This window comes from Theobroma umbraticum, unplaced genomic scaffold, assembly GCF_002168275.2.
Source record: "Theobroma umbraticum cultivar Fairchild unplaced genomic scaffold, ASM216827v3 scaffold_50.0, whole genome shotgun sequence".
NCBI classification, from domain to species: Eukaryota; Viridiplantae; Streptophyta; class Magnoliopsida; order Malvales; family Malvaceae; genus Theobroma; species Theobroma umbraticum.
The window spans coordinates 4,168,486-4,180,125 of NW_018397261.1; the positions used below are offsets into that span (position 1 = coordinate 4,168,486).

Here is an 11,640-nt window from a genome sequence, read left to right on the forward strand (position 1 = left end):
GATTCACCACCTTCGGCTCATCAAATCAAATCCCGCCGCCTGAATTTCCACAAGGAAAAACCAAACTGAAAATTCAATTAAGATCAAATTTAAATACGACACAAAAAGAAAAACAGAACTTGAGGGAATAAAAACAGAGGATTAAAACTCAACCTGAATTTTTGTGTAGTAGTTGGTTAATTTGAAGCTCCCTCTTGAAGGTTTTTATTTATTTTTTAATAACTTTTCTATGGCTGTTTTTGAAAGGTTGGTCTTTCGTGAACTGAGGGAGACAAATAAGTCTTGCCATCTCCCATATTAGACCAATAAGACAAATAAGTATAGCCCCAACCGCTCCACCAAAACGAGGTCGTTTGGGTCGCGGTTACGTTGCGAAAGCGGTAGAAACGCCGTTCTCTGGACTCTTTTAGTACGCCGTCGTTTAGGTCGAGTTCCCCTACTCCCCTTTTTGTCTACTTCTCAAGCGTAGAGTAATTCTAAAAGAATCCCAGCCGAAGAACGGAAAAACAAAGGTATGAAAAGAAAGACAGGAAAAGGAGGAGAAGAAGAAAAAGAGGAAGAGAAAAACAAAAAGAAGATGGAGATTGTTTGGCAAACTCCAGCTCATCCTGCTCATAAAGACGATTATATTTTGCTCAATGGTAAATTTAATTTTCAAAACAAAAAAAAGAAAGCAATTGATGTTAATAAGTAAACCATACAGAAGCTCAATCTTTTGACGAGAATTTTGCAGGGAAGCGCCACGTAAGACCGTACTACTTCGAGTTCGTATCTCATGTTAGTTTCTTTCTCTTTTATGTATCTGCTTTTACTATTCTGATTTCTGTTGGTAACAAATCTTTTAAACCCTAATAGTGCTTGTTTTCTCAGAAAGTAGGGTTTTTTATGGTTGAGTTTGCGCAGGTTAATAAACGATGGGAGGGAAAAACAATCGTGGATTTGTTTACTCAAGAATTTAGAGGCCGACCTAATGATTACTATGTAATTTTCATTACTCTTTCCCTTTCCTTATTTTTTTTTTTTTGAGCTTAAATCCTTAATGATATCATAGCCTCAATATTTGTTGGTTAATTTGTATCAATTGATGAGTAGGTGATTGAAATGTGTTACAAGTTTCAAGCAAACTCCTTTATTGGAGTTTTTTTGTAGTTGCTTCCTTTACCTGTGTCTATCTTTGCATATGTTTGAATATTCACCTTTTCAGTTATTTTGGCGTGTTGTAGGTTAGTGCTGTCAAATGTGGACGTATACAGGTTGACGGAGAGAATATACCTGTTTCATACATCGTTAATCGATGTCAGAAGATAAGCCACTTTGTACACAGGTTCATCACATTTACATTAAATGTTTCTCCCCTGGAATTTCACTTAATCTCTAGGATAAAAGGCTTTTTTTTTTGGAATAATTTTTCACTTTTTTACATTTAACGAGCAATAATTCTTTTTTGGTTCATACATGCATTGATTGGAAAATCTTGTAATTTTTCAAATTTTAGTTTGACTTTTCTATAGTTTTTGTTTGCTCTGTTTAAATTAGGTTCTTTTCTTTGCTCTATGATTTTGTTTTGACGTTATAAAACTTGTAATTGATGCTGCAAAGGTTGTAGGCATGAACCACCAGTGATGGCTTGGGATGTTGCAATTCTTCAAAATGAACCCGATGTACTGACGGTGTGCAAACCAGCATCTGTTCCTGTACGTCTTTGGTTAAGCGTATTTCTTTTGACATTATTAGTATGTATGGTTGTTGGGGGTGTTTCAACAATGTGCTTATTCATTGGATGACGAGAGCAGGAACCTTTCTCCACTCTTACAATGTGTTGTCTGGAACTCTGTGTCCTTTTTATTTTGGGCTTTTGGTGGAGTCTAATTCATTTCTTAATGTTTTTGCAGGTACATCCATGTGGTCAATATCGTAAAAACACAGTTTTGGGCATTCTCCAAGCAGAGCATGGGTTGGCTCCTTTGTATCGTATCCAAACCTAGCTCCTAATGGAGCAAATATTTAACTGTAAATGAAGGCTACTTTTGTACTTTCTGTATTTGTAAAAGCAGGGTTTTCTGCTTTTCCCTTGACATAATCATGTTAGCCATTCATCGACTAGATCGTCTGGTCTCGGGACTGCTTATTGTGGCCAAAAATCCAGCTAAAGCTGACATTTTTAGGCAACATGTAAGTCTTCCATGATCTTTTCTTTTTTTTTGTTTTTTGAGTGAAAGAAAAATAAAAAAGAACAAATTTTTGGCAGTTTTGCTTAAAACTGTAACTTGGTGTTATAACTATGTTGGTAACAAGAAATACACATGACTGGCATAATTTTCCATTAGATATGCCTACTAAAATCTTTTTAGCAACATGGCTATATGTTGTTCTTGTATTCCATAATTTGGTAGAATGATATTTATGGATGCTAGCTGTTCAATCTATCAAAGATATAATTGCTCTGTTTTATCAATATGCTTGATATGGAAATTTAAGACTCTTTGCCTACCAAATATGTATGATTCTGTGTACATTTTTGGTTTTGTAAACTGATTTTTTTTTTTTATTTCAATCTGAATGTGATGGTTGCAGATTGAAGCTGGACTAGTGCAGAAACAGTATGTTGCAAAGGTCATTGGAGTTTTTCCTGAGTGTGAGGTATATGATATTGTTTAAGCTGGACGATTCATATAATTTGTATTCAAATTTGAATTTTTCTGTTTGTTCAAATTTGATTAAGTGCATAGACGGTCAGATGGGAAAGTCCATAGGAGTTTTTTATTTTTGGATTACATTAGAAAATCTGCCAATCTGTTGGTTGACCTTTTCTTTGTCATGTTTTTTCCATAAGGAACAGTGACAAGGAATAGCTTTTGATATACATATTTGTATTATAACAATATAGTTTTACACTGATCTTCTTTAAGGCTTAGATTGCCATCTATGGAATGTCATGACACATTTGGTTTGCGGAATGAAATAGAGGGAGAATGGAGTAGTTATTCCGTGAGAATAGAATAAGGTAAGAATAACTATTATGTAGTTTGGTTCGTAAAATAAAATTGCCATTATGATATGATTCTAATTTTTGATTGACCTAAATAGCTTTGGAATAGCAAAGGAATAGTTGCTAGAAAGACAAAATACCCTTGATTATAATTTATAATTTATAATTTGAAATATTAATTTTTTTATAATTTATAATTAAAACTTTAATATGATTAATTATTTTTAAGTATTAATTTATTTAAATATTAATAATTTATAATTAAAACTTTAGTTTTTTTCATTTATATAATAAAATATTAGTAATTTATAATTTTTTAAAATATAATTTTTAATTTTAATTTTAATTTCTTTTTTTTTTTTCTCTTTTTCTTCTTTTCTTTCCTCTTGTGTTGCCCTGCCACTAGAGATGTGGCTGGCGCTCCATTGTGCCGGATCGGCGCTCCCCACAGCCATAGCCGCTGTCCACTGGTAGCTGTGGAGGAAGTTTAGAGAGAGGAGTGAGGTGGATGAGGAAGGGAGAGAAAAAAAATAAATAAAAGGTTTTTAGATGTTAGGGTTAGGTTTTATTATATATAGGATAGTTAAGGGCATTTTCGTTCAAAACTTTTTGGTCTATTCTCACTTACGCGGGATAGCTATTACTGAGGAGGGGGGGGGGGTGGTCAGTATAGCTATTCCAGCTTTTCCGGGAATGGCCATTCCAGGAACCAAACTCGAGCATACAAGGGGGGGGAGGATACCCCAACCAAAAATGCAGTCAGTATTTTGTAGATGAAGCATCTGTTTTTTTTTTTTTCTTTTCCATTGTCCGGACAATTGCAACTCCTTAAAGAAAAAGAAAACGAAACACACCTTGTGCATGCACTTATTGCTTTCTGCAGTGTAGTGTTCTAGATCTGCTTCTAAAACCACACACCCCAACAATTTACTTGACATTTTTCAAATCAATTGTATAGCTCGAAAGATACTTGCTTTGTGTGGCAAAGTAACCACTGTCATTTGCTAGGCTGCTAGTAACTGAGAAGTAATTTTAGTTGAAACCAAAATCTAGGGCATTCAATCAATTTATTACTGTTTTAGGGAGGTGTGGTGTGGCAGCGAATTAATACAAGTAGTTGTTAAAATACTATTGACCTACCGTGCCATGATGGACTAAATTTTCCCATTTGACATCTGCTATGATCTTCTATTTTCAGCAAGTTGTTGATGCCAATGTAGATTACAATGCTAGAGAGGGAAGGAGCACTGCAGAGGTAAGTGTGTTTCTTCTACACCTACTTATAGGATTATAGTTGTTGTGTGTGTTTTTCTACACCTACTTGGCTATAATGAATGTAAACCATGCTTTAGAAGAGGAGGATATGAGGGAAAATGAAATCAGTTGTGGTATGAATGCACACTTGTATATTCAGTGCAAGTGGACAACATTTCACCTTACAACTTGCTCCCTTCAGTGATAAATTTGAATGTAAGACATATTTGTGGCCCAGAAAGTTGCAAAAATTTTGATGCTTAATACATATTCCAACTAAATGCAGCCCTTTTTAGTTATTTTCTTTTAATGGCATGCAACTTTTTCCGTGAGTTTTATTTGTTCTAATATTCAGTTCAATTGAAATATATTGGTGTTTCTCATTATTACTATTCAAACTAAATCTCTATGCTTTGCCAATAGTCATATTGCTTACAACCTTTGGATAAGGCTGTAGGTGATCCATAAATCTTTGAACTGCTTGTTATGTAGGGACTTTTCCTTCTCTAAGGTTAAAAGATTCATGAGGTTCCCCAGGATGTTTCTTATCTTTTAGTTAATGATCAATCAGAAGCAAATATAAGTGGCTATGCTGAATCATAGAGCATCTTCCTTTTTATGCAGGTTGGCATCTCTAATGGTGATACAACCTTGAAGGGAAAGGCTGCTTGTACTAAATTTACTAGAATTAGTACCAATGGAATTCATAGCATTGTGTTGTGTGAACCAACCACTGGCCGAACTCATCAAGTAAGATAATGCACAGTGAATATTAAGTAATTTTTTGTAACACCATTAAAGGAGATGTACATAGTTGTTCTAGTGGACAGGGGATGCTTTTAGATATCTCTTTGTTCATGCGTTGTATTTTTGGGTCACTTCTAAATTTATGTTGCATGCAGTTATTTTCTGTTTCATCATTTTGGCATTCTCAAGCGGCTTTTAAAGTTTAAACTTTTTTCCGCAAATTTGTGTCTTGGAAGGGCTCTGACATTTGGGTTTCTGACAATTTAGAAATTGCTTGTACAATGCTATGGTGAACTTGTTTCGCATTTATGTGTTCTTCTGGAAAAGTAATACATATACTTTCTATTGTGAAGATTTTGTTAGTAACTCGACTAGATTCGTGCCTATTTTTCTGACACTAAATTTCCTTGGTGGTAGATACGTGTCCATTTGCAGTTTACAGGCCATCCAATAGCCAATGACATGCTTTACCTTTCAGACAATGTTGTGGATCGCTCTACTTTGGGGATGACTGCTGATAGAGCTGCAGCTCTTTCTTGCAGCTGTCCGACAACCGGTTGTGAGAATCATAATGAGGAATACACATACTCTAGTGAAGATTTCAGCATTGATCCTATGTGTACACACTGTCCTAATTTAGCTCCAAATGGGTAAGACACTTTTTACTTGTGATTGTAAATGTTCAATATAATTGAATTATCTTTTATTTCGTTCTCTCATTCCCTTTTCTCTCGTTACAGCTACATCATGCTTGTCAATAGTCATTTTATATATTTGGTTAAAAATATCCTGACATTTGCTGCTTGATACTGGGTTTTTTATCCATGCCATGACAACATGATAGGATTCCATATATAAATTTCTCTGCTATCATTGGGTAAAGTACAAAGTGTAAATAAAGAAAAGATGTAACTATCTATGGTTTGTAAGTCCTGCAAAGAATCTGTTGTAGTAACTGTGTCAAAAACATTGTTCTTCAGAGCACCTCCTATATTTTTTGTACTAACACTGGTAAGATATCCATCTACTATGCCAGGAAATCTCAACAGTGACGATTATTGATCCTGACAATTATTTGATATTTGATAATTATACACTGTAAACATTTTTGTATATGAAACATATAATTAAAGAAAAAGAGAATCATCAGCCACTTCAAACAATCTACTAGCATCAAGTGTTAAACGCATGATTGACTTTGCTCCATTTATTTATTCATTAAACTTTTATCAATTTGTTCCAAATTAGAATATCATAAACCTTAGTTTACTTTCTATATTTTATTATGATGACAACCAATCATAATTGAAGAGATAAAAGAACAAAGAGCTGAAGAAATATCAATGGATGGTTGTTAGGTTTACATGAACAGAGTATAGTCATGTTAACTAACAAAAAGGAAGATGAGCGTTAGCCTATTAACCACTTTAATATACTTTGAAAACCCTTTTCTTTTCTTATGTAATTTACTTGAGAATGATGCTAAATAATGAAATCTGCTGGAAAATATGGTGATGAAATTAGTAGACATGTTTGTGGCTGATACGGTCCCTTGAAACGGATCAACTTTTGGGACGGTGTGTGGAAGGGTTTGGTTTAGTTAGAGGTATGCTAGGTACTTGGATGGAAGGTTTCTTTTTGTGATCTATGTTTGTAGGGCTGGCTCAATAGAGAGAACCTGCAGATCTCTTGACTTTTAATTGCTCAAAACTTGAATAGATTCTGAACAACCCTCTTTTATTAACTTCACTGCCTTTTTAACTACAGCTTGGTGGAATTACCACCCTTAAAGCAAGAAAGTGGAAAGGTGGAGACACAACCTCCAATAACATGAAATAGAAAACTACCACTAACAATAAAAAAGGGTGGAGACACAACCTCCAACAACATGAAATGGAAAACTGCCCCTACCAATAAAATAGGAACCACAATGAATCTGTTAACAATAAACTGCCAGCAATCAATCAGATATGTTGATTTAGTCTATACATCCTATGTGTGAATTGCTTGTAAACTAAGGGATTATCTGATGTGCTAACATTACCCCCTTCCTTCAAATTGCGCTTGTCCTCAAGCGTGAAGTGTGGGAATTGCTCCTTTATAGATGAAACAGTCTCCCAAGATGCCTCTGCTGGAGAAGTGCCTTGCCAGTGAATCAAGACCTTTCAAATGTTTCGATTGACCCAACGGTTAAGAATAGCCAAGGGTAGTGGCATGGGTGCTGCTGGAAGACCCATAAGGAGTGTAGCAGCCACTGGATTGTCCCCCTTAGGACAAACTTTAGACAAGAGACATGGAACACAGGATGAAGCTTAGTACCTAGGGGAAACTCCAACTTATAAGCCTTAGGTCCAACATGTTGCAAAATTGGAAAAGGACCATAGAACCTTAGCAGCAGTTTTTGGTGACAACGATTAACCAAGGAGAGCTGTCGATGTGGCTATAATCGTAAAAGAACCTTGTCCCCTACTTTAAATTCAATATTACGGTGCTTGGAATCGTAAATGGTTTTCATCTTATGTTAGGCATGCAACAAATTCTGCCTTAATGATCTAAGGATCATATCTTGAGAATGTAAGGCCTGATCCACAGCATCCAATTTGGAAATTCCAGGACAAAGGATAGTAGGTGCGACGGTGGATGCCCATACACAACTTCAAAAGGTGTGATTTGTAGTGAAGAATAAAAACTAGTATTATAGGAATACTCCGCCCAAGACAACCAATCCATCCATTTGGTAAGATGAGCACTGGTAAAACATTTTAAGTACATTGCCAAAGTTTGGTTGACAATTTCCGTTTGGTCGTTTGATTGGGGGTGGTAAGTGGAGCTGAAACATAGCTTGGTGCCGTTAAGACGAAAAAGTTCCTTCCAAAATGCAATTGTAAAGGTGACATCTTTGTCACTCACCATTGTTTCAGGCAACCCATGTAATTTGAAAATATTGTCAAAAAAGAGTTTTGCAATACTAATAGCTAAATATGGGTGAGCAACTGGCAATAAATGAAAATATTTAGAGATACGGTCCACAACCACCAAAATGACATTTTTATCATGTGAATTAGGCAAGCCTTCCACAAAGTCCAATGAAATGTTAGACCATACATGCTCTGGCATTGGTAATGGCTGAAGAAGACCAACAGGTTGCAAAGTTTTTGTTTTGTGACGTTGACAAATACTAAGAGCATGGATGAAGTCACGGATATGGTGTTTCATGCCGTTCCAGTGAAAATCTTTGGCAATGTAGAAGAGAGTGTTTGAATACCCTTCATACCCTTAGTTGTGTAAGGTGGTCATGACTGTTTGGATGGAAGGAGAATTAGGGGTTAAATAAACCCGATGTTTATAGAATAGTAGCCGTTGTTTGAAGTTCTATGGTTCAGCAGTAGTTCCCTCTTGGACACTACAGATTAAACTTTGGACTTTAGGTGAATTTTGTTGTTCATGACGAATTGCATCAAATAGGCTTAATTGTGGTATGGATATGACGAGAAGGACAGCCCCATCAAAATCTCTCTGGGATAAAGCATCTGCTACGGAGTTGTATCGACTAGCCTTGTATTCTATTGAAAATGAATAGCCCAAGATTTTTCCCAACCAGTGTTGTTGTGGTGGTGTCAATAGTTTTTGCTCCAAAAGAACTTCAAACTATAGTGATCGGTGCAAACTATGAAGTGCTTTCCCCATAAGTAAGAATGCCAGTGTTTGATGGCCTAAGCAAGACCAATGAGCTCCTTTTCATAAGCTGGTAAATGTCAATGTCGCATTGTCATGGCCCTGATAAAGAATGCGGCCGGTTTATTATTTTGCAATATAAAACCGCACCAATTATAGTGTCAAAAGCATCAAATTCAATTGTTAAGGGTTGAGAAAAATTAGGAAATGCTAACACAGGCATGGTGGTCATGGCAGCCTTAAAATTTTCAAAAGCTTGAGATGATTGGTCTATCCATATGAAGCAATTTTTACGGAGCATGGCTGTAAGAGGTGCTGCAATAAAACCATAGTTATGAAAAAATCTGCGGTACTATCCAATGAGGCCTAAAAAACCTTGTAACCCTCAAATAGTTGAAGGCTTGGCCTTATTTGTCATGGCTGAAATTTTTCTTGCATTTGCAACAACTCCCCCGGCAGTGATGATGTGGCCCAAATAAGCAATTTGAGTTTGGGCAAATGAGCATTTAGATTGTTTTAAGAGCAGGTGATGTTCTGAGAGCAATTTGAAGATGGTCTGCAAGTGATACGTGTGCTTTATCTAGGTACGACTGTAAACGAGCATATCATCAAAAAACACTAGAACAAATTTTCAACGCAATACCTCATTCATCAAGACTTGGAAAGTAGATGGGGCATTTGTTAACACGAAGGGCATGACTCAAAATTCAAAGTGGCCATGGTGTGTTCGGAAAGCCATTTTTTCTACATCAGCTTCATTCATTCGGATTTGGTGATAGCCTGACTGCAGATTCAGTTTGGAGAAATACTTTGCTCCAAATAATTCCTCCAACAATTCCTTAATCACTAGAATGGGAAATTTGTCTTTGATTGTCTTTGCATTCTATTCCCGATAATCTATGCACATGCGTAAAGTACCATCTGACGTAGGAATAAGGAGCACTGGAGCTGAAAATGGGGATTGATTGGACTGAATTATCCCTTGCTTCAACATCTTGGAACATTGTTACTCAATTTCATCTTTCTAGGCATGTAGATATCGATATGGTCTGACAACTATTAGTTTTGCCTCGGGTTCCAGAATAATTCAATGACCACATGCACGTGAAGGAGGAAGGCCCGTGGGTTCCTGGAATAAAGAAGTAAAATCTCGCAGGAGTTGTTGTAAATCAGCATGGTAATCTTTTTCTGCCGTGACAACTTGAATCTCAGCACTATGGGCTGGTTTGGAAGTTTTAATACCATGTAATTCTATTTGTTTCCCAAGTTTAGTAAAAGACATCCACGTATCTGTAAAGTCCCACAAGATGGGTCCCAAGGTCTTTAACCAATTGACACATAATACAACATCAAAACCGCTTAAAGTGAGAACATATAAATCAACAAAGAAAATGTGATTGCCTAAGTGGAGTGACATTCCCTTGCATTGACCTAGACTTCTAATTCTCTCTCTATTTGCAACCACAACCCGCAATCCATCTCATCTTTCCACCTAGAGATTAAATTGCGATATAAATTTGGAGTCCACAAAACTGTGAGTACTACTAAAGTCTACTAAGAATAGAGTTGGGTTACAATTCAATTTGCCTTGCAAATGCATGTTCTGAGGAGCACTAATACCGATGATGGCATTCAATGAGATCTCCGGTTGATCAGTATTAGGAGGTGGCTCATATTCTGTTTGCTCTTCGTCTCATTCTTCAATTGAGTTAATCTAGAATAATTTCTTGCATGGATGGCCTCTGACAAATGGCTCATCACAATTGAAGCAAAGACCTTTAAGCTACCTCTCCTCCATTTCAACCCTGATCAATTTTTTCACAAATTTTGTACGATGTTGAAGTGGTGTATCAGGGGGTTTTGATTGTCAAACCTCTGATATTGGTGTCTGAGTGGGCTGCCCCTTGCATTCATAGAGCCAGGATATACTCATTGCAATTGCTAAATCTAACGGATTGTGGAGCTTTACTTCGATTGCAATATATTCTGCAAGGCAGTTGATGTAAAGTTTAATTTTTTGTGCTTGAATGAGAGTGCTTGCCCGTGAAGCCAATTGCTCAAAGTTTTCTTGGTAATTTGCCACAGAACCACTTTGTCGTAATTTCGCCAATTCTCCCAACTTGTGACTCCTTATAGGTAGGCCAAATCGCAAGTGACATTGACGTTTGAATTCATCCCAAAAAGGTTGTGGTGCATCAACTTTCATTTGAAGAAACCATAGCTGCGCATTCCCCTCCAAGTGGAAAGAAGCAAAGCTAACCTTTTTTTCTTCGACTGTTTGTTAGTGGTTAAAGAAATGCTCACACCTGTTCAACCACCCTAAAGGATCTTCTTGGCCATTGAATTGTGAAAAATCCAACTTTGTGAACTTAGGGAGGATGGTGCCTCCTTTTGTGGTTTCGGATCTGGTCCCTCTTGCTATGCCTTTGCACTTATGGCTTCGATTGTTATTGCCCTCCTTTGTAGATACAGTATTAACTTCGAAAGCTACTAAATCCTTGGTGAGTTCATCTAGTCGAGCATTTATTACTTCTTGTCAGGCCAAATTGGTTGTGCATTCATCTTGGAACAATTGTAAAAGTTACTGCAATTGTTGCTGAATAGGGTCCCCCATAATATTAGGCTCTGATACCAAATTGATACGATCTCTTGAAACGGATTGAGTTATGCGACGGTGTGTGAAAGGGTTTGGTTTAGTTAGAGGTACACTAGGTACTTGGGTGGAAGGTTTCTTTTTTCGACCTATGTTTGTAGTGCTGGCTTGTTAGAGAGAACTTGCAGATCTCTTGTGTTTTAAGTACTCAAAACTTGAATAGATTTTGAACTACTTTTTTTTATTAACTTCACTGCCTTTATAACTATAGCTTGGTGGAATAACCGCCCTTAAAAGCAAGAAAGTGGAAAGGTGGAGACACAATCTTGAATAACAAGAAATAGAAAATTACCACTAACAATAAAATAGGTTGGAGACATAA

The 11,640-nt window shown here is 36.5% G+C and overlaps 2 protein-coding genes across 3 annotated transcripts in view; one reads left to right on the forward strand and one right to left on the reverse strand.

Annotated features, from left to right (window-relative positions):
• The window catches only part of LOC110418349 (membrane-anchored ubiquitin-fold protein 3), a 4,192-nt gene extending 3,929 nt beyond the window's left edge, over positions 1–263 (reverse strand). The window contains exon 1 of one of the 2 annotated variants that reach the window (XM_021431043.2): positions 154–263. The gene's annotated coding sequence lies outside the window, so the exon portion shown is untranslated. The remainder of the gene's footprint in view (positions 1–153) is intronic. The other variant, XM_021431044.2, reaches the window with a different exon arrangement.
• Positions 264–386: 123 nt separating this feature from the next.
• The window catches only part of LOC110418348 (RNA pseudouridine synthase 7-like), a 12,777-nt gene continuing 1,523 nt past the window's right edge, over positions 387–11,640 (forward strand). The window contains exons 1-11 of the mRNA XM_021431041.2: positions 387–641; positions 734–777; positions 904–981; positions 1,224–1,324; positions 1,607–1,694; positions 1,893–1,971; positions 2,090–2,172; positions 2,575–2,640; positions 4,188–4,244; positions 4,868–4,993; positions 5,408–5,640. Of these exons, the coding sequence (XP_021286716.1) occupies positions 515–641; positions 734–777; positions 904–981; positions 1,224–1,324; positions 1,607–1,694; positions 1,893–1,971; positions 2,090–2,172; positions 2,575–2,640; positions 4,188–4,244; positions 4,868–4,993; positions 5,408–5,640 (1,082 nt within the window). The 5' untranslated portion in view covers positions 387–514. The remainder of the gene's footprint in view (positions 642–733; positions 778–903; positions 982–1,223; positions 1,325–1,606; positions 1,695–1,892; positions 1,972–2,089; positions 2,173–2,574; positions 2,641–4,187; positions 4,245–4,867; positions 4,994–5,407; positions 5,641–11,640) is intronic.